Source organism: Sander vitreus, chromosome 7 (genome assembly GCF_031162955.1).
Source record: "Sander vitreus isolate 19-12246 chromosome 7, sanVit1, whole genome shotgun sequence".
In the NCBI taxonomy this organism is placed as follows: domain Eukaryota; kingdom Metazoa; phylum Chordata; class Actinopteri; order Perciformes; family Percidae; genus Sander; species Sander vitreus.
The window spans coordinates 6,930,701-6,956,125 of record NC_135861.1 but is presented as its reverse complement, the minus strand read 5'-3'; the positions used below and the strand labels follow the sequence as shown (position 1 = coordinate 6,956,125).

General features: G+C 42.1%; 1 protein-coding gene across 1 annotated transcript in view; it reads left to right on the top strand.

Moving 5' to 3' along the window:
• The window catches only part of LOC144520564 (plexin-A1-like), a 301,950-nt gene that overhangs the window by 24,274 nt on the left and 252,251 nt on the right, over positions 1 to 25,425 (top strand). The window contains exon 2 of the mRNA XM_078254352.1: positions 18,891 to 20,271. Coding sequence (XP_078110478.1) covers positions 19,090 to 20,271 — 1,182 coding nt within the window. The 5' untranslated portion in view covers positions 18,891 to 19,089. The remainder of the gene's footprint in view (positions 1 to 18,890; positions 20,272 to 25,425) is intronic.

The following is a 25,425-nucleotide window of genomic DNA, read 5'->3' as shown; positions in this document are numbered from 1 at the left end:
GGCGTGTCATTGAACACAATGTTGCACACCTTCTTCACCGGGACAGGGAGGGGCACAGTTAGGGGGAGACTGGGGTGCTGCTGACTCATCTGTTGTTAAGTCTGCTAAAAAGGGCAGGGGCAATGATTTAATATGAATATCTTGCTAAACGTTTCCCTGCACTGATTAAATGGTGATTAAATGTAAGCTAGCTAGTCTTTAGCTAGCTTATTTCACTATGGGCATTAAGCCAACAGGTTAATACCACTCACAGACTATAGGCTACCCACCTTTCTTGGTGAAAAACTGGGTTACAGTTTGACACCCTTTCCTTTGTCTTTCCTCTCTCTCTTTTCTCTCTTTCCTTTTTTGAAAACCAGATTTTGATTTAACGTTACTTGACAACATTGTGGTCACTGTAGTTCTGGCGCATCTACTGACTGCAACTAAACACCGTCACTGAGTGCGCTATGGCAGGACCAAACCATTTCATGCAGATACAGGTGGTCGGTCAATATGGATGTTTACTTTTTGGTCAATGGGGATATTTAACTTTTACTGCCAAAAACAAGTAAAAACAAAGAGAGCATTACTTTTATTATTATATTTGAAATATATATATACTGAATGATGATGGTTTCAGAATTTTATATTAGTTTTTACCTATTTTTGGGGCCCCTGTCAGTCATGGGCCCTTGGAATTGTCCTAACTTTTCCCCCCTATACGGCGCCCCTGTACAAGCCTAGAGGAACATATGTTTTAACATTCATTCAAGGGAGGCAAAGGGATTTCTTTGGGGTTGTAGCCCTTCAATGAGCTGCGCTGGGGAGGGTGAAAAAGTTGGAAGATGTAAATCTACTGTAAGCGCAACCTGCAAGTACCTCAAATCAACCAATCATATTTTAGTCGCGTCTCATTCTACATTCAAATCAGAACTTCATTAGGCAACAAAAGCAGTATCCATGACTGTACATCGACTGAATTGTATTCAGAATCCACTTTATTGTTGTGTATGTTTTCCATTCTATGTTTCCATTTCCATGGCTGTCATACGTTGCCTCCCATGAATCCTCAAGTTCCTCTTCCCGCAAAAAAAAGCCTGGCAACCAACCTGTGAAGAGCTTTCCTCTTCTATTACCGCGGAAAAGCCCTCTGAGAGCATTTTGTAAATATTAGTGCTACTACTAATGAAACAAATTTATTCACACTGGTGTGAAATCTAATCAAAATGTCACACTGGGATCATTTCATGTTAAGAGCTTCTCTGTCTCACCGAGAAAGCCACTGTGTGAGATTTGCTCATTTGCAGCATTATCATTGTAAACTAACTGCTGTAAATGTTATTCTTCTAAATGTCAGTATTGATACTGTAAATAAAAGTTGCTGCTGATATTTAGTATATTTGTACTGCCGTTTTCACACCAGAGATTTACTCAAAAAGCCTTTTACTGTAGAGCGCTCATTACTAAATAATTATTGCTTTGTTGGATTAATTGATTATAGAACAACAATTTTGAATATCAATTAACTGTTTAAGTAAAAACAGAAAACATTTGCTGCTTTTCTCCATTTGTATATGAAGGCAAATTGAATATGTTTCGGTTCCAGACTGTTTCAGACACAACATGCAATTTGAAGACATCACTTTGCATTCCATTTTTTTTAAAAGCACCATTTGAGCAAAGCTGTTTTGTGTCTTGGGGTCAGGTTGAAGAGGAGAAAAGAAGGTTGGATTTAATAATGAGAAGGAGAAGTGCTAGGGGTTAAACGCTCCGAATTTAGACGAGCTCTTCCTCCATCTGATCTGAGCTGCTGTGTGCACTTTAATAAGCATATTCATTTATATTAAAGATGCAAATGTAGCCTTTACAGGGAGATTGATATGCATGGAGAAAACGTGTGTGTGTGTGTGTGTGTGTGTGTGTGTGTGTGTGTGTGTGTGTGTGTGTGTACCACTGTATCAGGGTCCTCTGTTCATTAGCCCAGTGTAATTGTGTTAGCAGTGTTGCTGGCAGGGCGAGAAGAAAATATCTGTGTGTAAAGGTCACATCAGAGGAGAGATGACATACGGATAGATGACACACACACACACACACACACACACATACACACACACACACACACACACACACACACACACACACACACACACACACACACACACACACACACACACATTTGCAGACATCCTAGCATCCACACACACACAACTTACATCTCCAGCACAACATAGACACCTTGCCTCACTCTCAGATGCACATGAAGACAGCTTTGGCTGAGAGTGTGTGTTTGGATGCCTCCTCTTGCCCTAAGGTATGCATATGTCTTCATGATTGCATGTGTGTGTAGGTCTGTGTAGGTGTGTGAGGGGCTGATTCAAGTGGCAGTGTTTAATCAAGTGTGATATTCCTCCTCTGTAAGCTTGGCATCTGCAATGTAGAGCAGTTTCATTATTGTGTGTGTGTGTGTTTCTATGTCCGCATAGGTGCCATTTTGTTGGTATTTTTGTATTCGAAACATACAACTATCGATCATATTAAAGATAAAAAGCAGAACGCAGTCAAACTGGTATTTGCCAAAGAAATCTAGCAGTTAACACAAAAAGGCTTTGAAGAGGGGATTAGAAGCTTAAATAGCAACATAAACAAGAGTACATAAATACCTAAACCTAACAGCAAATAACCTCTCTGTTTTTTTTCTCTCCATATTGTGAGTGTGAGAGCGTTCTTACGTGATCAAGAGGTGCTGCTCGTAGTTCTCGATGTAACATCAAATAAAATCATATTCCGGCTTATCAACAAGTAATTGACACGATGTCCCTACTATTTCCTTCCTACATGTGTGGGTGTATAAATGTGTCTCCTTAGTGCGCATCTGTGCTGCATTAATACAGGGTCATCGTGACAAAGGCTCTTACAAATATTAAAATAACGTCAATATTGTGATCGTTTGCAGGTACTTTTTTTTGCTCAGAGGTCATCAAAAGAGGTCAGCTAAAGAGCAGGAGTTGTAGGGGATTTAGTGTCTCAGAGCTACTTTGCGTGTGTTTACATCGCAATGATGTGAGAATGATGAGAATCCATCGCGGATAAACGTCCATTAATCTGGCTATAAATGATAGAAAAAAAGATGCTCCTAAGAACTCCAGAACCTGCCTGTGAATCAAGTTTTCTTCAGTATTAGAGCTATTCGCTGATAGTTGTGGTGCATCCATGGGTACAATGCACACAGGGAGTGCTCACAGTTCATTTGGCATACTTTTTAATGGCGCCAACATGCTTAAATGTGAACAAATATTCAGGCTAAAAAATGGGGCTACAATTGTAGACCACTAGCCTGGTTGACACCAGACCCTTCTCAGTTGTAACTGAGAGTGGGTCTGGGGAAGGTTAATTCACAGCCCATTTCCAAAGGGCCGCTCAAATGCCTCTGGATTGGATAGTCCTTCAACCAATCAGACCAACGATCCGGGTGATGTAGCATCAACGGGTTGCTGCGCTTCGGTGGCCATCATGTTGAATGTAAACAAAAAGCTGTTTTCTGTCGCTGCGCTATCGTCATCGTGTAATCCCCGCCTCAACGGTTGTGGTTGGTGCCTCGATTTGGAAAAATTGGAAATGGGCTTGAATGGGCTCTTGGCCAGACTGACTTGCAGAGCAAATCTCAAATTTGCTGGAAGTTTGTCAGGGTTTTCCCACACTCGAATCCATGGCAACATAATAATTCCTGTTTACATCTCCCAAAGCATTATAGGAACTGTTGTTTCAAAACATAGAGCTGTCTCAATGGGGGTCCCGCAATGTCTACTTCAGTCTGCAGGAAACGAGCAGCAGGTATATCTGGCGGGCAGATGTTTTACCATTTCACCAAGCAGCTTGATTTTTGTTGAACTATAAAAGACCTTCAAATGGTGGCTGGTGACCTGCCAAAGTGGCTGATGGAGTTGACAATTACGAGAATTTTCCAGCATTTGGCCCATGGCTGCTGTTCATTTTTCACTCTTGTAGTTCTACTTCACAGCCAAAAGGCTTTCATCGTGATTATCTGCAGCAGGAGTTATTTTAACCTCTTATTACCTCTTCAAACGATTGAAACACACTGACTGTGTTCAGAGCAGCATTGACAGCAGAGTGGACCTGTATAGCTCAATTGACCATTATAGTATGATGGCACCCATAGGTAAGTTCAAAATCAAAACAAGACGCTTAACTTTCAGTTAAAAGTGTTTGCATATAGCTCAAAAGTAGAGCTCAGATTAATCCTAAATTACTAATATTGATAGTGTAGTACTTTACCAACATAAAAATAATATAATATATATATATATATATTTATATAATATATAATAATAAAATCTGAGAATTTGAGTTACATTTGACTAGTTTACTAGTTTACAGTAGTTGTAAGCATCAATAAGGACAGTTTATTAATCTATAGTATCTGTCAGCAATTATGACTTCTCCTATTAGGACGTATTTTATTTATTTTACAGCTGTGCTTTGATGTCAATAAGGCTGAATTTAGGCTTGCAATCATCCACAGCGTGAGTTTGATTCAACGGTAAACAAGCTTGTACAGAACGGACAGCTTGGAACTTTTAAACCAGGGGTCTTCAAAGTTTTTTAAGCCAAGGACCCCTTAACTGAAAGAGAGACGGAGCAGGGACCCCCTTCTACATATATTGTATAAAATGAAGTTGCATATTAAACTGGGCCTACAATAATGTGTAGGGCGGACATACATGTGGCACAATGAATCCTTAGGATTAACTCCATCTGTGCAATATCTTAGTGACTACCTTACCTATAGGCCATCAAGCCTGTCATCAGTGGGGATCTATATTTGCTAATAATATGTTGTATTCAAGTTAAGACTTTACAATTTTTGGAAAAACGTTAAAAAATCAACAGTAATTTGGAGGCCCCCCTGCATTGACTCTGAGGCCCTCCTAGGTGTCCCGGACCCCCTGTTGAAGATCCCTGTTCTAAAGGATCCGACTAAGCACATCGACTGAGACAATATAAGTGTTTCTATAGAGGAGGATAATCCATAACAATAAACACAAAGACATCATTTGGTTTGTTTTAGAGTCTGAATTTGATCTTTTTTTCACCGTAGCTGTGTTGAGTGTTTTTATATCTGTGCTGCATCATGTTACACTCCGCTTCCCGTCAATCACCCGACACCTACAGGAGGAAATGAAAGTCTCCAAAAAACAATCTCTTAAAAACATGTCGCTCCACAAACTTTGCTTTGCAAATTAACCCTATATCATGGGGGGGTTATCTGGGTTTTGACTTGGAGACTTTACATTTTCAACAGAAAGCTTTTGTGTTTAAACAATGTAGGCATTTTTCTGGGCAGGGCAAATCCAGTGTTTTTGGAGCTTATTAAGGACTTAAAGTCAGGATATCTCAGTCTTGGTGGTTGCTCCCCAACTGTGGTCCACTTTTGCCATGAAATGTTGTACATTCGTGTAACCATTGTGGCCAGAGGATGAAACAACTGACATTGGAGTAAATTATCCAGTGAATTATCTCAACATTTACCTGAAGGATTGGCACAAACTTTTTGCCCATTCATGGTTACTCTTTTGGATGATGGAGTTTGGTGTAGACATTAATTCCCCCCTGTCAGGATAATTTGTAACAACTTTAGCATTTAGTTCAAGTGTTTTAAGGTTAAACGCTAAAGTTGCCTAAGTACAGCCTCACAGCGCTGCTAGCACGACTGTTTTTGTCTCTCAAGTAGGGATCGACCAATACTGATTTATCAAGGCCGATACAGATTAATAGTAGTTAATAAACCCGATAACAGGTATTTGGAACCAATATAAGTCAAAATTAAGATTTTGAAATGTTACAAACTCCAACACAAAACTTTATTTAAATGCTTTAAAGTAGTTTCTGTCTCCTCCATGACAAATTGTAAGTAGTGTCATGACCTGGCTCAGGTGGTCATAACAAAGAGGGAGACAACACCATGTTGAATGTTTAGACAATACTTTATTAAACCAAATGGAACCAAATTAGACCAAATTAACAATATACAGAATAAGATGTAGAAGTCCGTGGAAGCAGTGGTGTAGGGTGTGCATGAGTGAGTGTGTGTTGGTGTTGGTGTTGTAAAGTGTAAACTCATCAAAAGGCAAACCTAGGATAACATAACCTAACCAAGCCAAACCTTAGTGTGCCTGTGGAGACAGCAGTGAGGGGAGAGACAGAGGATACTGCAGCTTAAAGCGTGTTTTACAGTAACTCATATACTTGCGCGGTGGTTGTGACACTAGGTGCAGTCTTCTCCTGAACAGAGGTGGTGCTAATGAGTAAAGGCTACTGACATTGCTCTTTCTACGGACTAGAAAAAGAAAAGAAAAAAAGGTAAACAATGGCAGAACTGGCAGCAGCATTGACGTCAATGCTTCGATTTGATTCGATGACCTACTTCGTCGGATCAAGCCTTTCATTCACCATAAAAGAACTCATCTTAACCCAGTAAGTTTACAAGAGAGACTTGCAGTCACTCTGAGAGTCCTGGCATCCGGTTGCCCAGAAGCTCGTTCATGCTTCTTGTTTCCCCTTTGTTGCGCACCGCTGGAAAAAAAAAGAGTGGTGCGTGACCTCGGCCTAAATCCGGGCGCACCGGGAAGATCTACGTCATTTTGACGTCACAATGGCGCGCGCCAGGTTGGGAACGGCCAGTATAATTCACCTCGAAGAGGCCTCAGCACACCAGACCCAGGTGAGTTACTCTCAGTAACCTGCAAACAGGAGGCACAAGTCAATGTAGATAGCGAAAACACTCAAATGACACCAAAGGGCATCACAGTAGTGACAACAAAACAGTCGGCACATCCACATGACGCAAGCCTTCCGTGATTGCACACCACCCCCACCCCTCCTCCGCAGAAGAGGTAATTATCTTCACTCGATTTTCTGCATTTTGTAGGTGGGACATTAAGTCAGACTCAGTGGTGAGTGAAAACAAAGCAGAGGGACAGACACAGAGCTGTAGCGGAGCCAAAGTAGCGCACTTTTTATTGAATTAACTTTATCGCTTATCAGGCAAATAGAATGCAGAAACAGATAATCTGCAAACTGCCAAAAAACGGGCCTATAATACACCAGGGCCGATAATCGGTCCGATAATCGGTCTATCCCTACTCTCAAGTCCCCCGGCTTTATGGAAGTGAAATACAAAATCACTGAAATACCCCTATTAGCTAGTAATTGGTAAGTGATGAAAATAAGTTCATGTTAAAATTGTATTAACATAACATCATAGAGGGAAAGGTACACAATATGCAGATATACAGTAAATAAATGGATCAAGTATACAACTGTGGTATATGGGTGCATCTGTGTGAGCTTGTGTGTACCGGCTCATATATTTAACACCTCAATTGTCTTTATGATTACCATTTTTCATGTAAACATGTCTTGTCTCCAAGCAACTTTACTAATTCAGTAGATTCTAATGAAAAGAGAGCCTGGTCATTAAGCCAGCTCCGCTCAGTCTCATGCAGAACAGGCGTTGCCAAATCAGCGTGTTTACATCCCCGCCCTCTTAATTGAGACTGCACATTTGTACTAACAGCCCCAGTTTATAGCCAGTGTTTCAGCATCACTGTGACAATAAAACAGGTTTCTATTGCAGCACAAGTATTAAGTCTCTCAACCAAGATAGATGGTGATATTCCTCACGCCTCCAGATATGAAACTACAGCATGCCTTAGTTTCTCATCTCCCTCCACACAGACCCATCAGCAACAGTAGGAACTCACCTTTGTTTTGTATATATACTGATCCCAATGCAGCGGTTTTCCTCTTCCAGACCTGGAATAAATGGGCTCAGCAGTTTGTGTTTTTGTTTTCTCTTTCTCTCCATCTCTCAATCTCTCCATCTCTCCATCCTTCATTGCTCTTCTCCTCTCATTTTCTTGAACTGCAAAGTTGCTGTTCTGCGGTTGGGAGCCAGCTTCGATTATCTACGCCAAATTCTCTGATAAAGAACTGTTTCTAGGCCTTTTCAAGCACTTAAAGCCCCTCTAAATGGCTTTCGCTGCAGGGTCCCCTCTTTGGAGACTACACACACACACACACACACACACACACTTTATTGCAGTGAGTTCAACACCCATCATGGGAATGATCCAACAGCAGAGTAATTTCTCTTTTTTAAGGTTTGTCAGCACATACAAATCTGTCTCCTCCCCCCCCACACACACACAGACACACACACACACAGACACACACACACACACACACACACTCACACACACTCAGACAGCATCTGTTATAACGCTTTCACCGCTGTTGGACAATTAGTGTACGTCTGCATGTCCATGTGTTGACAGGAAATCTTGGTGTATTTGTATGAAGGAGACTGTCCTCCCGGGAAAACGGACAGCATGTGTCGTCTGTTCAGACACCTTTAATGGATAATTAAGTGCTTATAGGGAGAGGATTTTGGTGGATGGATGGACTTACTAAGTACAGACCTACCCCCCCCCCCCCTTCCAGTCTTAATCAAAATATTATTATCAAATAAACATTTTTCTCTTTCTAAAGGAGGGGTGGGAGGATTGTTTCCCCTCTCCATCCCACCCGGTTTTGAGTATTCCTTTTACACTGCCGTTCTTCTCACTGCTAACTTCACTGTTGTCCTGGGTGGCAGTAACTGTATGTACACACCTCTGCCGACTTGAGCTTCAAAGCAACAGGAAGTCATTCATTTTCAATGGAAGCTGGCTTCTCTCAGCTGCAAGAAGCGGCAAATCCGTCTGCGTCGTATTTTGGGCTTGTTGAGCGACCAGAGTGTCAAGCAGAAAGTTGAATTTTCGTCAACTTTATGGTAATGAGCTATGACGCGGTTCAGTGGGAAACGACCAGCAACCAATCGGATTATAGACGTCCTTCGCGCTGGCTGATTCCAGAGAACATACGATGTAAACTTTCGTTACTACCAAAACATTAGTTCTGAGAGAATGGAGGAAAAGCTCATCATCACTGTTGCTGGGTTCCCTATAATTTATGATATGACTTTGTTTGCCAAAGTTTACCAGTTAAAAAAAAACGAGGCATGGGATAAAATACACTGGGATGGTTGGTGTCTCCGGTGAGTTGGTGAAGTGCGTGATGTTTTTATTATTTAAGTACGTATGCTAGTCTTCCTTGCTTGATGTGAATGTCCTGCCACGTCAGAGCGGCCAAAGCATCAAACGCTTCCCCATACTTTTTGCCAAGCATCCTTGACAGGGCGGCCAGAGCTTCTTTTGCAGCTCAAGTCAGCGGGGGTGTGTACATACAGTAAGGAGACATGTGCTTCCTCTCATACACAAGTTGAACACTAGCAACGTATCTATACCAGCCAGAGACAAGCTATACCTGGAGAGTAGTGTGTAAATAGGTTTAGGCTATCCTCCGAAATCCAGCACTGGCCAACTTGTCGGAGACATGAAAAAACTACTAGTTTGAGCATTCATGCTGCTGTTTTTGTTTGTTTCTACTTGTGGGAGAGTAGTTTGGATAGCTGCTCTGCCTCTGCCCTCTACCCTTTTACTCATAGGAGCAAATACTAGAAAAGATGTGGGAAAACACTCTCACTCACACATCAGGTACCAGTTAATAGAGCAGCATATTTGTAGGAACAAAGAGGTCGTGGCACACTCATAACATCTATGGACAGAAGTTGCTATTGACATTTCTGCAGATAAAGAATCCAAACAAAACCAATCAACTTTTCAACAACCCTGATAAAATGTTAATTATATTTTGGTGTGGTGGAGTAGATTGGAGTGCTTTTCACTCTTCTGTTGTATGACATGATCAAGAGACAGAGATACAAAAACAGGACTAATGATATTTAACTTGAATGGGAATATACTGTGTTTTTAGCATTTTTGAAAGGTTATCTACTGAAATGGCAACAGTTTTCTGGCTAAATGTACACTATTTTCAGGAGAGATGTCATTTCAGAACATTAAAAAAGTTGTTAAAACCAAAGCGCAAAGTCTTCTTTGAGGCGTCAGGTTGCTCTGACCGCTTACAGATAGGTAAAATAGGTGGTTTGAGTGAAAGGCATGACTCACTTCTTTACTTAATTGGGAAAGCTCTCACTACATTGCTGCAACTATTATCGTCCTCTCCACCTACATGTATATAACTAATAGCAAGTGCTTCCCTTAATGGGAGTGTGGCTGGCCCAGTGAGAGTACCAATCCACACAGCGAAGAGGCAGATTGAGATCATCCAAATACACCAACAACAAAAAAAGAAACCTCATGTGATTTGTCCATTACAGTGCTCAAAAACAAGCAGTTGTCAGGGTGTGACTTTATCTGAAAAATCTTTAAATCCCTTCCACTCTGGAGAGCTTGGAGACAGGGTGTGTGTATTGTGGAGGAGACTCAGTCAGATTAAGAATGATTAAGGCTCAACCACTCAGCTCTGTTCAGTGTAGATTTGTACTGCACTGTCTGAATGAGTGATTGCTGAGCTGCACCTGTCAGCTTGGAAAGTAAAAGTGTGTGTAAATGTATCTGTCGATGCACATGCATGAGTTTGTATTTGTTTGGCTGTTTGCGTTTCCATGCATGTGGATCTGGGTGGGTTTGTGTGTGTGTGTGTGTGTGTGTGTATGGCTGTGTGTTTTATAGGTGTATACATTTATTTGCACGTTCCTACAGTATGTAAGCATCTGTTTCCCTGCTTCCTTGAATATTTTTATTGATAAAGTGGAGTCATTTTAGCCTTTCCTGCTAATCCCTTTTGTTGTGTGTGTGTGTGTGTGTGTGTATTCAGCTGTCTGTGTGTCATGGAGTGCAACAGCCTACGTATACACACACACACACACACTGTCCAACTCACATTCTCTTTATTCCTTAAACCCAGGGCTCGACATTAAGGCTTGTCCGCTTGTCCGGGACAAGTGGATTTTTTTGTAGGGCAAGTGGAAGAGACATTTACTTGCCCCACTGGACAAGTTAAAACTCAAACAAAATATAATACCATGTTACTTCACGTTATGTGCCACTCATTACGTCTATGTTACCGATTTGAAACAATACATTTTCCCCCCCGCAATCCGGGGCAGTGGACCCAGCGGTAACCGGTGTTAGACCCAGCCCGCTGTTCAGCTCATTCTCTGTAAGTGATGCAGCATGAAAGCACGGCGAACCAGCCGGTGATAGTTAGCTAACGTTAGCTTGCCAACTCCGCCTTAACGTTACCTCCTCGCCACATCGTTGACAGAAAACGAGAGACCCGGTGCTAATACGGCACCGGTGGCTTAACGACCGCTATTCACCGGACCGAATTGCAAAGCGGATTTCGGTGCCACTGAAATGCCTGCGCTTCTCTCTGATGCTCCGAAAACGGACGTTAGAGGCAACCTAAACATCGCCGCATGTCACGCTAGTTAACATGGTTAAAATGCTGACAGCTGAATGGTGTAAAAGTGTGTCTGTATTTCACTGTAGAGGAACGTATGACAGTGTGCAGTTGCTGTTGTCGGAAAAACAACACAGATGTTGCGTTCACTTGAAATTCGCCTCGCCAGCCTCGTGCTGCATTCAAAGTTGTTGTGAAATGCCTTTTTTGCAGGTATTCGGATTAAATATCAGGTAATAATCAACTGTAAAGTAGCTATACCTTTTAAAGGATCCCTTCGGTAAATCAGCCTCTGCCAGGTAGAAATTTGTGAAATTGTATAAAAAAAAAAAAAAGTTAACACCAACATTTAGTGGCAAAATCCATAGTTATGTCAACAAAATTATTTTAGAAATAGTATAAGTTCAAGTTTAAGTCACCACTACCTCTGGTCAAAATATTATATATATATATAATATATATATATCTCAGAATATAAACTAAGAATCTCAAAGTAATGAGAAAATGTAAAATATTGACTTAAAATCTCAAAATATTGACTTAGTATCTCAATATATTGACTTAATATCTCAAAATATTGGTTCAGTATTTCAATATATTGACTTAGTAACTCAGAATATTGACTAAGAATCTCAAAGCCATAAGAACATTTAAAATATTAACTTAGAATCTCAATAACTCAGTATCTCAATATATTAACTTAGTAACTTTAGTAACTTAGAATATTGACTAGGAATCTGAAAGTCATGACAAACTTTAAAATATTGACTTAAAATCTCAATATATTAACTTCTGCACACCGGCGTGCAAAGTATTACTTTGTATTGTACGTATCTTAAAACAAAGCAGGTTAGAGCCGATACTCTCCGTTAGTATAGCAAAAAATGACACTTTGTCAACGTTCGGTACCAAAAATCGGTACCAAGTAACTTTTTTCACTTTACTGGCAGATGCATGTGTAAATACAAAGCTGGATTCAGGGTATTTTTTTTAAACTGGATATTTCTTACAGTTTGTATTTCTGTTCGTTTCCTTTCAGTTTAACCAAGTTCCTCATCCTCTCCCTTCCCCCTTGTCTTATCTATCTGGTAAAAGCAATGAGAAGAGGGTGTGAGTCGACTACAGTCTGCAGCATTAGCACTTGTCAATATTACGTCTTTTGAAAAATGGATTCCAAATAGAAATCACCTCACGTTCAAGTGTCCGCCTCCTTCCCCCCTTCTCAATTCTCCTTTTCCCCTGTCCTCATCTGACCTGCACTGAAACTTTAACTTTGCTACCATCTGTTGCAAGAAGCATGAAGTTAAAAAAAGTGAATTGATCAACAGATCAAATTGTGCATGCTTACTTTGAGATGTCTGTTATGCTGCATCTAAGCATTTGCAAAAGTATTTTAAATCCAGCATTGTTGACATCCAGGTTTATTTGCCTGCGGTGTTCTGCTCTGGTTTTCTTGCAGCACATCTTGGAGTGTTACTGCCACGTAAATCAGTAGAAAAATGTGAAACCATTTGCAGGAGTGTGTATCACGTCGCCGTGCATGTGAGTCCTCGTGCGCGTGCACGAGGTAAACAAAATGGGGACTCACTCATAGAAAAAACATCTCCATAGCACTACTAGAAGTAAAAAAAAAATAAAAAACCACAGAAAAACCTTTAAAGTCCCTCTCCGGACATGTTTTAAAGTATGCAAAAATACTCTTCTCTGCTATAATTAATATTTTGTTTAACATTGTTTTCCCACAAAACTAGTAGAAAACAATTCTGGGTTAGGGTTAGAAATCCTGGAACTGGCTTCGCCTGCCAACTGCTGCTGCTTTCGCTAGGTTGACCGGTGAAAGAGTGCGCATCAAGATGGCTAGAAACATCGGAGAGATTACGCCATACATGTTTGAGCCGGGTTCAGACAGGAGGCGGAAGTGCCTCGAAGCCGGACTGGAGCGCCACGGCTGGGAGCCGGGTCCCTCCGGCAATGGATGTGTTTTGTGTGTTTTCGCTCTCTGTACTCAAAAGTCAGCTCTGCGCTGGAGGTTTTAGGATTCTTTTCTGGCTGTTTCTTTCATATTAGAAAGAGATTGGCTTTCGAAAACTGTGACGTACCAAATCAAGCTTCCCCGGGGTATATTTGAATCTCAGCTTTTAGGCAAGTGCATAGACGCCTCCCCCTTCAGTAGAAGAATGTGGAGGAAACCCTTCTCTAGTGACAAACTTTTCACAGATACAGTATAGTCAAGTTCAGGCATTTCAGAGGACTTAAAAATAAGAAAGCACCTCTTTTAAGTGGAGGGGATCTTTAAGTAGTAGTGACAAGTTGAAGAGGTTTCAGAGATGAAAACTATTGCATTCATGTTGTTTCATCACTAGATCAGTGCTATACTTTGCCTTTGCACGGTGTCTCTGTGCAGTCAACACAGCTCATACCACTAATCATGTGTAGAGCCTATGGGGCTCGCATCATATGATCAGCAGTCTGAGAGGCACTCACTGTTGAGCTGGATGCAGACTCAGCCCTAAGAACCCAGCTCAAGGCTGAAGAAAAGCCAATACACATTTATTTTTAAATCCGATGAATTCTTTATGGATGTGCTTCTTGTTTAGACATGGAGTTGTAAAACTGACTGTGCATGCGGCAAACACGGTTAAAGTTCAAATAACTTAAACTTTCAGCACAAGGTATAAAATAGCTTGAACTTTTAGCACAAGGTGTGAATCCAGAGTTGTGTTACAAAGCCTATGGTTCAGAGTAATCAGTGGTTTTAACCAGAGGTGTCAAAAGTATTCACATTCATTACTCAAGTAGAAGTATAGATACTAGGTTTGAAAAGACTTCTGTAAAAGTTGAAGTATCAACTCAAGCTTTTATCTCAAGTAAAGTGTAAAAGTACTGGTTTCAAAACTACTTAAAGTATAAAAGTAAAAGTAATGTAAGGGGGAAAAAATGCCATTAAGGACAAAAGCTTAGCCCCCACAGAGGCCTATAGTGCACTACCCCACCTCCACAAAAAAAAGGAGCACCTTGTTCAATTGTATTTGTCTGTTCTGTATGTTCAAAAATATAAAACAATAAAAAGTTGATCTTACAAAAGAAAAAGGAGCACAAGGCGACATTAAAGAACGGCTTGTGTATTGCTAAGGCCACAGGGTCAAAATTAAATGATTTATTAAAAATTGAATAACAATAACTTATAACAATAACTTATTTCAGGCTGAGTCTGTGTTTTTCAGACAACGGCAGCTACAGTCTGGTGTTACAATCCTCTAAGTGAAATACAGACACTTTTACACTGTTTAGTTGTCAGCATTTTAACCGTGTTTAATCCAGCTACTAGCTAGCGGTAGGCTAACGTTACCTGCTGCCAACTGTATTGCCGTATTAGGTCTGTGCAGGTGTGATGGATCGCGTACAAACCAATAGGGGTCGGAATGGTATATGTTTATACTTCTCATCCAACCACAATCAAATTCACTCTATCCAGATGGCGCGATTTATCTGGATAGGTTTTTTTTGGTGTTTTTTTGAACGATGACAAGTCGGAATGAAAACAAGCCGAACTGAAATAGGAGTAATGAGGCTATTTTTAAAATGTAAGGAGTAGAAAGTACAGATAATTGCATTAAAATGTAAGGAGTAGAAGTAAAAAGTCTGCTGTAAAATAATTACTCCAGTAAAGTATAGATACCCAAAATTTCTACTTAAGTAAGGTAACGAAGTATTTGTACTTTCGTTACTTCTGGTTTTAACCGTGGCTGCTGATTAGGGTTGGGTACCGAAACCGGACCGAATTGCAACCCAGATTTCGAACCTCATCTCGGTGCCAATTAAATGCCTTTTGCGCTGCTCTCTGATGCTCTGAAATAGACATTAGAGGCAACAGGAGCATCACTGCACATGACGCTAGTTAACACTTCAATTGACAGCAGGTAACGTTAGCCTACCCTTAGCTAGCAGCTGGATTAAACACGGTTAAAATGCTGACAGTAAAGGGTGTCTGTATTTCACTGTAGAGGATTCCAACAGCGGGGACGTTAAGCAGTCTGCAGCTGCCATTGTTGGAAAAAACAACACAGACGGTGCGTTCACTTGAAACTAGTAAGCCTCGTGGTGCATTCAAGTTATTGTAAAATACCCTATTACCCTATTTTTTTAAGTATCGGTTCAGGCACCGTTTTAGCACCGGTATCTGAACTGCTGATTATTTGTAGAAAACCAAACGTCTACAGTAGGTTCACATGCTTTTATCAACAGGGTCATACTGTCAATGCAGGTGAAGGTTCCAGCTCATGTCCCCAATAGTCTCTCTCCGCTTCACTTTATCCAGAAGAAATGTGTTTAAAATGGAAAGGGAATACATCTAAATGTTTACCCTGTGGTTTGCACAGTTAGGCTACCACTGCATATGCTTTGTGTACATACTGTTTATGTATTGGCCCATGTGTTTGGACGTGTGTCTGTGTGTGTGTTTTAGTAGTAAATGCAGCAAGATTGAATGGATGCAGGATGCGCACACACACATGCACATAGACACAGAACCGGGCTTGCATGTGAGCTCCATGCTAAAGAAGTGATGTGTATAAATTTGCCTAAGTGTTTGGCCAAGGTCTGCGGCTGTGTGTGCAATCGATGTGCCAACAGCAATAAATCAGCGCGGGACAGACCTGAGCATCTCTACAGCTTCATCTGATGTGGCAGGTGGGCTTAAGGATGGCCCTGACACACACACACACACACACACACACACACACACGCACACAGAAGTGGCCGGTAAGGCCCGGTAATTCAAGGTTTTCTTGGTAAAACACACACACACACACACACACACACACACACACACACACACACACACACACACACAATGTAATAACCACACAATTATAGCATGAATTTAGTCTGTTTGGATTAGGATTGTGTGCAGCGAAGCAGGAAGACATTTTGTACCCAATTAGAATATTTTATACCATTTCTTTACCTTTTCTTTTCTTGTGTCCACAGTCAGTTTTTTGAGTTTTCTTTTCTTAAACAATGTCTTCATCCATAAACCTAACCATTGTTTCCCTGTTTAATGTAATTCGGACATTAAAGCAAAACTAAATCAGAAACTTGTTTTTTCAGTTCCTCTCATCTCTTTGTCCCAGTTTAGTCAAACACCTCCTCTTCTGACATCATCAGCTCTCAGCTTCACTTGCTCCTTAAGCTGTATAGCCACTGAGTCCATGTGTGCTGCTTGGGTTTGACTTATTTATAGAATTTGTAAAATGCATCAGAGAAGGTGAGATGAAAATGCTGCAAAAATAGCCATCTTAGTTAGTTAGTATAGTGAGTTAAATTCCCTCTTCTCTTGTCTATTCAAGTGTGTACATTCTCACGTTGATCTGTTGTGCAATTGCATGAGTGGTGCATGCTTGTGTGTGGGCAGGTGTGTTTGATCTTAATTAAATGTCTGTGTTGAGATGTGGTGAGGTCAGTAGGATCCATGAATGTGTGTGTGTGTGTGTGTGTGTGTGTGTGTGTGTGTGTAAAAATCCTGTGGACCACGACACATTCCGTATGTGTGTGATGTATGTTTGTGCATTTGTGTGTGTGTCTGAGATGCTAACAGTAGCTGTATTGTCTGGATGGGACACACAACAGCATCATCATCTGGGCCACTGTAAGCATGGCTGGGCTGGAGATGAAAGACGCTATTGACCAGAAGTGAAGTGTCAGAGAGAGAGAGAGAGAGAGAGAGAGAGAGAGAGAGAGAGAGAGAGAGAGAGAGAGGGAATGTAATGAAAGGGAGGAATGAGAAACAGCAGCAGCAGAAATAAGAGCCGAGAATAGTTTGACCCAACTCCATTATGAAACAAGACTTTGCCTTGTGTTCTTTATTTTGTTGAGCATAAACCAATGAACTCGCCAACAAAAAGAAGGTTGGACAGTGTGTGGGTACGCGGTTGGTTTAAAACATTTCCTGATGACAGTAGCCTTTTGAACCACTATTTTGTTTCGGTGCCACAGTTTGATTGTTTGACAGATTTTGCATATCCTGGAAGGTAAATCAGTCCAGTAAATGTAATGTCTTCTTATCACGGTTGACCCCATGGATGTATTGTAGAACTTATCCTTGTTCCAAGATGCAGCCTTCTCAATTGCAATAAACGTTACTCACCAGGTGCATACATCAAAATGTTCTTCTCTTACTGGTTTGCTTCCCCCTTTTCTTTGTTAAGAGTTTTACAGATATGTTGTTTGCACTTGTGAGGTATGGGAACAATGTGGTTTTCTTGCAGCGCCCCAGTTGACCACTGAGACAAACTGGCAGCAAGGCTGACTGCCATGGTATCCAGCTTTACCAATGCATCCTTAGTTGAGTAGAGGTGGATCAGTTATTTTTTCTTACTTTTCAAGATTTGTTTTGGTTTTTTCTTTTTCCTTTATTAGATAGTGACTGAATGGATAGACAGGAAAGGGGGAGAGAAAGAGAGGGGATGACACGCAGAAAAGAGCCGCAGGTCGGATTCGAACCCGGGCCGCTGCCAAGGACTGAGCCTACATGGGGCGCACGCTCTTACTGGGTGAGGCCGCCCCGAGGTGGATCAGTTTTGTCAAAACAAAATCACACGCTGATGATAATAATTGCCACAATGGTGTGATGTTTGAGCATGTGGAGCAGCCATGTTGCTTTTGCACCTAAACTACCAAGATTTTACCTGTACCTCGGTGCTTTCAGGGATAGGCCCCAGCCTCTAGATACCTGGAAAAGCGGAATTATTGGATGGAAAATGTAGATCTCCTTTTCTTTTTTCTCACTTTTTCCCCCCGTAGCTTTCGCTTACAGCAATCTTTTCCACCATCTCCACTGCCTTTTATATTGAACTGGTATGAAGCCAAATAGCTTTCACTTTTCTCTCCCTTTCACTGTCTCTCCTGTTTTATCATGTTGGACCAGTCCTCCTCCTTTCTCCCCTTTTTTTTTTTTTTTAAGAAGCAGGGTGCTTGTATTTCTCTGCTCTGTTGTTAATATACCATAGGATTCTTCCTGCAGCCCTTCTTGTAATTTATGGTTGTTTACCTGCTATCACCATGCTGCACATCAGTGTCCCAGCCTGTGAGTGATTCTGTATGTGTGTGTAGGTCTCCTTCTGCATTTGTGGTGTATCCACATGCTGTTTAAAATGACATGTTTTCTTACTGGCATACACTGTTGTGTCACAGGTTACATTTTTTGTGTGTATTTTTGTCTGCTGGATCCTTTAATACCTCCAGACAATCAATACGGCGAGGAGAAATGTTTGGCCCTGTCTTCTTTTAAAAGATGCACTCCACAGAGCTGTGCGAGCCAAGAGACGAGAAGTCAATAAAACAAAGCCGATAGTGACCTCATTTGTTTAGTTTTTTTTTAGTCTGTGGGCGAATATTTAGTGTCTTGTCATTTCAATACCAACAAATGAATCCTTTTTGTCAGATCTCTGGAAGTGCAAAAACACAAGTCTGCAAACGCATTGACATCTTTGTTTGCTAAGATTTTGTTTGTTCTTTCTCAGGGCTGGTGGCGGACGAGGCCGAGGATCAGGCGATGAGGTTATAAAAACGACGCCGGAGAAACGAGGAAGTCGATTGCTTGGAAACTCTTCTTTCATACCCTGCAGTCCTAAAAGGCACTGACTGAACCTGTAGAGGATTACATACTCCAAAATACACACCAACACCCACTCGCTCACACCTTCCCCTCCCCTCACCGCCATGTCCTCCCACCTCAACCAACCTCTTCTCATCCTTCCCATCCTCTTCCTTCTCCTCTCCCTGCCCATGAGCTCCACATCCACTCCTTCCTCCTCCTCCACCTCCTCCCTCCTCTCCTTCTTCCCACCGGAAGGAGGCCTCACACATTTGGTGGTTCACAACAAAACGGGCGAGGTCTACCTGGGAGCTGTCAACTGGATCTACAAGCTGTCCAGCAACCTGACCAAGCTTCGGAGCCATGTTACTGGCCCAGTCACAGACAACCCTCGCTGTTACCCTCCGCCCGGTGTCCAGTCCTGCCCCCACGAGCTGGTGCAGACCTCTAACGTCAATAAACTCTTGCTACTTGATGCTGCCCACAACCGCTTAATTGCCTGTGGGAGTACTTCCCAGGGAATATGCCAGTTCCTGCGTCTGGATGATCTGTTCAAGCTCGGAGAGCCCCACCACCGCAAAGAGCATTATCTATCCAGTGTTGCCGAGGCAGCCACCATGTCAGGTGTCGTGATCTCCCCGGATCTTTTTGGCGGAGGTGGCAAGCTCTTTGTCGGCACTCCCATTGATGGGAAATCTGAGTACTTCCCAACACTGTCGAGCCGCAAGTTGATGTCCAACGAGGAGAACGCTGACATGTTCAGCTTCGTCTACCAGGATGAGTTTGTCTCCTCGCAGCTGAAGATTCCCTCAGACACGCTCTCCAAGTTCCCGGCGTTTGACATCTACTACATCTACGGCTTCAACAGCGAGCAGTTTGTGTATTACCTGACCTTACAGCTCGACACCCAGCTCACCTCGCCAGATGCAAGCAGCGAACAATTCTTCACCTCTAAAATCGTCCGCCTGTGTGTTGACGATCCGAAGTTCTACTCGTATGTTGAGTTCCCCATCGGCTGCACCAAGGACGGAGTGGAGTACCGCTTGGTTCAGGATGCTTACTTGGCCCGGCCAGGAACCCGTTTGGCACGTTCGCTTGGTATTTCAGAGCATGAGGAGGTTCTGTTTACCGTATTTGCCCAGGGTCAGAAGAACAGAGCCAAGCCGCCCAAGGAGTCGGCTTTGTGTCTGTTCACGATGAGACGGATAAAGGAGAAGATTAAAGAGAGGATTCAGTCGTGCTACAGAGGAGAGGGGAAACTCTCCCTGCCCTGGCTGCTCAACAAGGAGCTGGCCTGCATCAACTCGGTGAGTGTTTGAGGCTCCCAGAGGTGTTTTTGTGATCATCAGTAGTCATGAAAATGATGTTATTCCTGATTGTTTTGGCTTGTGGTTGTGTGTGCATGTGTTCCTTTATAATTGAAAACACAGAATAGGCTCACATCACTTTAAGTTTCAAGCACAGCTTATATTTCCCATAATAAGGTTGGGTTGGACAGCTTGTTTTTACCTTGAACCTTGCCAAAAGCCTTTCAGTGGCCATGGGTCTGGGGTGTGTTCATTCTTCAGCATTTACTCTATAAGTTCAGTTTGGCTGTGAGAAATGGGATGTTGGGTGGCTTCAAGTAATTGCACTTTAAAGGCCTGAATATGCAGATAACTATGTGGTTCTTGGAGAACTGCTGGGCAATTTCTCAGTAGTTGGAACAGAATTGAAGCCAAACTATATGGGAAAAACCCTTAAAGGCAATGTTTGGGGTGAATTCCAACATTAGTTTAATGTTGAACCGAAATTCCCGGAAATTGAATACAGTTCGCCCCCATACTCTCACCGCCAAAGCCCAAATCTCCACCCTGGCTACATGGCAGGATGGCAGGTCACCAAAACTGCCTGTGCATCTATTTAAGTTTCCCTGGTTAACCTGGAAGTGGAAAGTATGAATCTCAACAAATTCCTTAATGCAACAAAGTCATATTTTCCATTCTGGTTTGAGCCAAAGCAACCAAAGTGTAGGTGTTGCACAATTAGTGGCACATGGAATAAATCCAATCCGGCATTGTTGCACTATCTGAGCATAACAGAGGGAGTATATTTATGCTAAGAGTATGAGTAAAAAGATGCACATATGTACATAATATATTTACCTGCAATGTAGTAAGTAAAAAGTTTTGATTGTTAAGTACTGCAGATGGGAATCACTTACCAGTGAAATATCATAAATGAACAATATATTGTTAAAATGTATTCACAGACTCATTCAGCCTGAGGACAGGACAGCTGTCCACTAGCCTGTCTATTTTTTTTTTTATTTTTTTTTAGGAATAATTTAGACTGTCCACAGGTTGTGGGTGGCTTGTCCTTCCTTTTCCTCATAGATGAGCTGACCTAAGGGTGCCTAAGAGACATTGTGTTAGTGTGTGTGTCACCCACATGTCACATCACACACACACACACACACACACACACACACACACACACACACACACACACACACACACACACACACACACACACACACACACACACACACACACACACACACACACACACACACACACACACACACACACACACAGCCCTGTATGCTCATGAATAATTCACCTGGTCTCACCTTCTGTTATTCAGTCGGTGCTCCATAACAACCTGCCATAAATCTCTGGACTACTCTCCACCTCTTTGTCTCCATCTCTCTCTCTCTCTCTCGCTCTCTCTCTCTCTCTCTCTCTCTCTCTCTCTCTCTCTCTCTCTCTCTCTCTCTCTCTCTCTCTCTCTCTCTGTACTATTTCATTTGATCTTTCTCTTTCACTCAAGCCCCATCCTTTGCATAAAGATTTCTTTCATTTTGCTAACCCCATTCTCCCTCTGCTCCTTCATTTATCTGCCTTTTACTTCCGTTGCTTCTCTCCATTTCCCTTCCCCAACTTCTCTCCCTGACCTCTTTTCTTCACCTTTCATTTTAACCTTTAACCGCCCTCATTTTTACATTCTTGCTCCTTTTGCTCCTCTTCAGCTTCTTCCCTGTTGAGCCCCTCTCTCTTCTCTCTCTCTCTCTCTCTCTCTCTCTCTCTCTCTCTCTCTCTCTCTCTCTCAAGCCTTTGCTCTTTCACCATCTCTCTCTGCCCTCTCCTTGACTTTCCACTGAGTGATGAGGTCTAGAGTGACTTAGTGTGTAAAGCCAGTGCCTGGATGTGATCTGAAAATACAATGTGAAGGTAACAGATGATGCCAGTGAAAAAGGGGAGCGGAGTGTTCGGGAATGAAAGAAAGCGGGATTCGTTGGTTTTATGGAAGGAGGTGGGAAGTATTGGAAGGAACGGAGGATGTGGATAGGGGGCAGTGTTGAAAGAGAAAGGGAGAGGAGAAGGGAAGATGTGAGGAAGAGTGAGAGAAGAGATGAAAGACACAAAGCAACGCTGTACCTAAGTGCAGCCGCACAGAGGCTATAGACTCTTGGTTGATAGCTACCTGATTAATATAATTGTTGATAGACTTACAGTTTTAAGGAAAACACTACTGACAGACAGAATTCCTAGCACAATGCACTTTTTTTTAGGTCTTTTTGAGAACAGTGTTTTTCCCGACTTCTTTCTGGAAAGAAAATCCTGTCCAAACATGTTGGCCAATCATAAGCCTGAAAAAGGCTACCTGGCTGCAATGGCGCATTGATCGCTCCATTGCACATTCTGACGCCTCTGTTCCTCAATGTAGTGGAAGAGTAACTGCACATGTATATAGAATCAGCACTATTTTGCCACGTCCGCCATAGCGCGAAATGTTGCTCTATTTGTGACGCTTCACAAAGTGAAAAATATTGCACACTCAATAACTCAGTTTTCCCTGTCTACACGACAACACTGAAAGCAGAGTTTCTGAAATGTCCTCCCTGTCATGGTTTTTTCAAAAGTGTTCCGCTTTCAATGAATTAAAACTCAGTTTGTGTATGGACCAAACACAATGAAAAAGCTACATTTAAGTACCTGTGTACGTGAGGCCTGAGCCTCTGTTTGAGTCAATCTTCTCTCCTTATTCTCAGATTTAGTCAATTTTGCTAGTTTAACTATAAATAAAAAAGGGACCAGTCTTTTTTCCGTTATATGTCATTACAGTGTATGCAATAACCAGGCTTTTCATTTTTGTGCTTTGACTGCCCATATGGCAGCTGTAGAGATTAACCTGTCGCTATTCCATTCATGGATGATCACTCTTCATCACTCATATTGTGCTTCAAAATGTTAGAAATAGGGAAATGTAGCCATGTTTTCTTGTTACATGGAAGAAAGTCACTGTCTGTGTTGAACTGGACACTGATGATATGTATTTTGAAATAACTGAAATCTCATCCAGCATGTTCTTGTTACATTTGCTAATTTAATTTAGTTTTTTTAAAAGTGTCCCACTTCGAGACAACAACAACATTGTATCTCTGTCCCAAGCCCAGCGCTGCTGTGCGAGCGCCATGTGGCCTGGTAGTATAAAGTGTACTGTATGTGCATGCGATTATGCTAATGTGCGTACAGTTACATGATCGTCCTTTATGGCCATCTGTCGTTCTGCCCGCGATCGATCAAGGTCGTGTCAGCTGAGCTCGCTCCGGGACATCGCTGTGATGAATTCATCATCTCCTCGTACAGGCACGTTCAGCGTTTCCTGACGAGAGCGGTGACAGCCCTCTGCCTCTGCGCTTGTGTCACGTGGGAACTTTTTATATCAGCTCATACCAAGAGACAAGGTTGGGTCAGTCAGCCAACACTCAGACACTACCTGGAGGCTATTAAACTTCATCACGGTGTACAGCACAAAAACGGCGCTCCGTGATGATCTATAAGAGATTTTTAGTATTGTAAAAGATGTCAAACTTTTCACCTTCACTACAGATTATTATAGAACTCTCACATTCCTATGGCAGTGGGTTATCATTACCCACTTGTATCAGGTTTATAGCTACTAAAATGAAGCACTTTATGGTCACCATTCCACACCCTGTCTAAAATTGACTTGAAATCACTCCAAGTCCAATTCCAATTCTAATTTTCCTGTTACGGCTCAGGTGGAATAAGGAGATATATAGGAGAGGAAGTCATTTGTATGATGTTTTAGTCCTTGAGGGTCTTTACAATGTCATCCATGATCTGAGTTGCGATCCAGCACTCCAGAGTATATTGACTCATATATATATATATATATATATATAGAAATGGACAGAAATGTGGCCAGACTGATGGACAATGGCCCGGCTGTAAGCAAGAAAACATTCCTTCATTCATGATCTGTAAGGGCTGCTGCTTAACATCCAGCATGAAAGTGGCTATCAACTAGGGTTGTCCCGATCGCAAGTATCAGATCGGAGCTGATATGGGCATTTTTTTTTACCTATGCTAGGCTGAGGCCTTTTCAGCGGCACTTTGCTGTGTGTGACCCCCATCTCTCTCCCACCTTTCCTGTCCATCAACTGTCACTATGAAATAAAGGGAAAAAAGCCGCAAAAAATTATCTTAACAAAAGAAATAATACATGAATCGGGACTCGGTATTGGCAGATATTCAATATTTAAAAAATCAGATCGGGCACGGGGGCCAAAAAAGTCCCTACTATCAACCCTAAGAACCCGATTGATGCAGTCTGTCTAACATCTCCGAGTCATAACTTAGTGAAATGGGAATACATATATGTATCTCATACACATGTTGGAATCACCCTGAATTCAATTGTTCAGCGATATAAGTGATAGAAATAGGCTGCTCCTTATAACTTCACATCTTGCCTCATCACTTTTCACTTTGGAGCATGATAATGTGCTTTTCTTTGTAGCTCTTAGATCTTACAGTCAGATGAATTACTCAGGATGCATGGCAACAACAGGTTTGTGTGTCTGTGAGTCGGCCCAAGTAGTTTTGGGTTTGGGTGAGCAAGCGGCCTTTTCTCCCACAGCTCCACACCATGATGGGTGTGGCTCAAAACGCAGCTCTCTCCCTCTGCATCTTTATGTCTACTCATTATCAGGAAGAGGCCAGTGTTGGTCTTCTGGGAGTTAAACGGAGTGGTGGGTGACCTTCGCTGGCTGTGGGCTGCCGTCCAGCTCTACAGCTCTATAAGCAGGCCGACCAGCAACGCTACAGCCTCAGCATGACTAATGAGGCTGATTCAGACAGAGAGAGGGAGATACTATCCTCTATGTGTGTGTAGGACTCACCTTTTCTCCCTTTTTCTGCGTCTCTCCCTCTCTGTATACTTTTGTGTGCTCATTTCTGTGTGTGTGTGTGTGTGTGTGTGTGTGTGTGTGTGTGTGTGTGTGTGTGTGTGTGTGTGTGTGCGTGCGTGCCCACCTCTTATCCTGGCCTCCAAAGAAGAGGGACAAAACAACAGAAGGAACAAACAGAGGAAAATGGGCTGATAATAAGAAGTGTGTGTGTGTGTGTGTGTGTGTGTGTGTGTGTGTGTGTGTGTGTGTGTGTGTGTGTGTG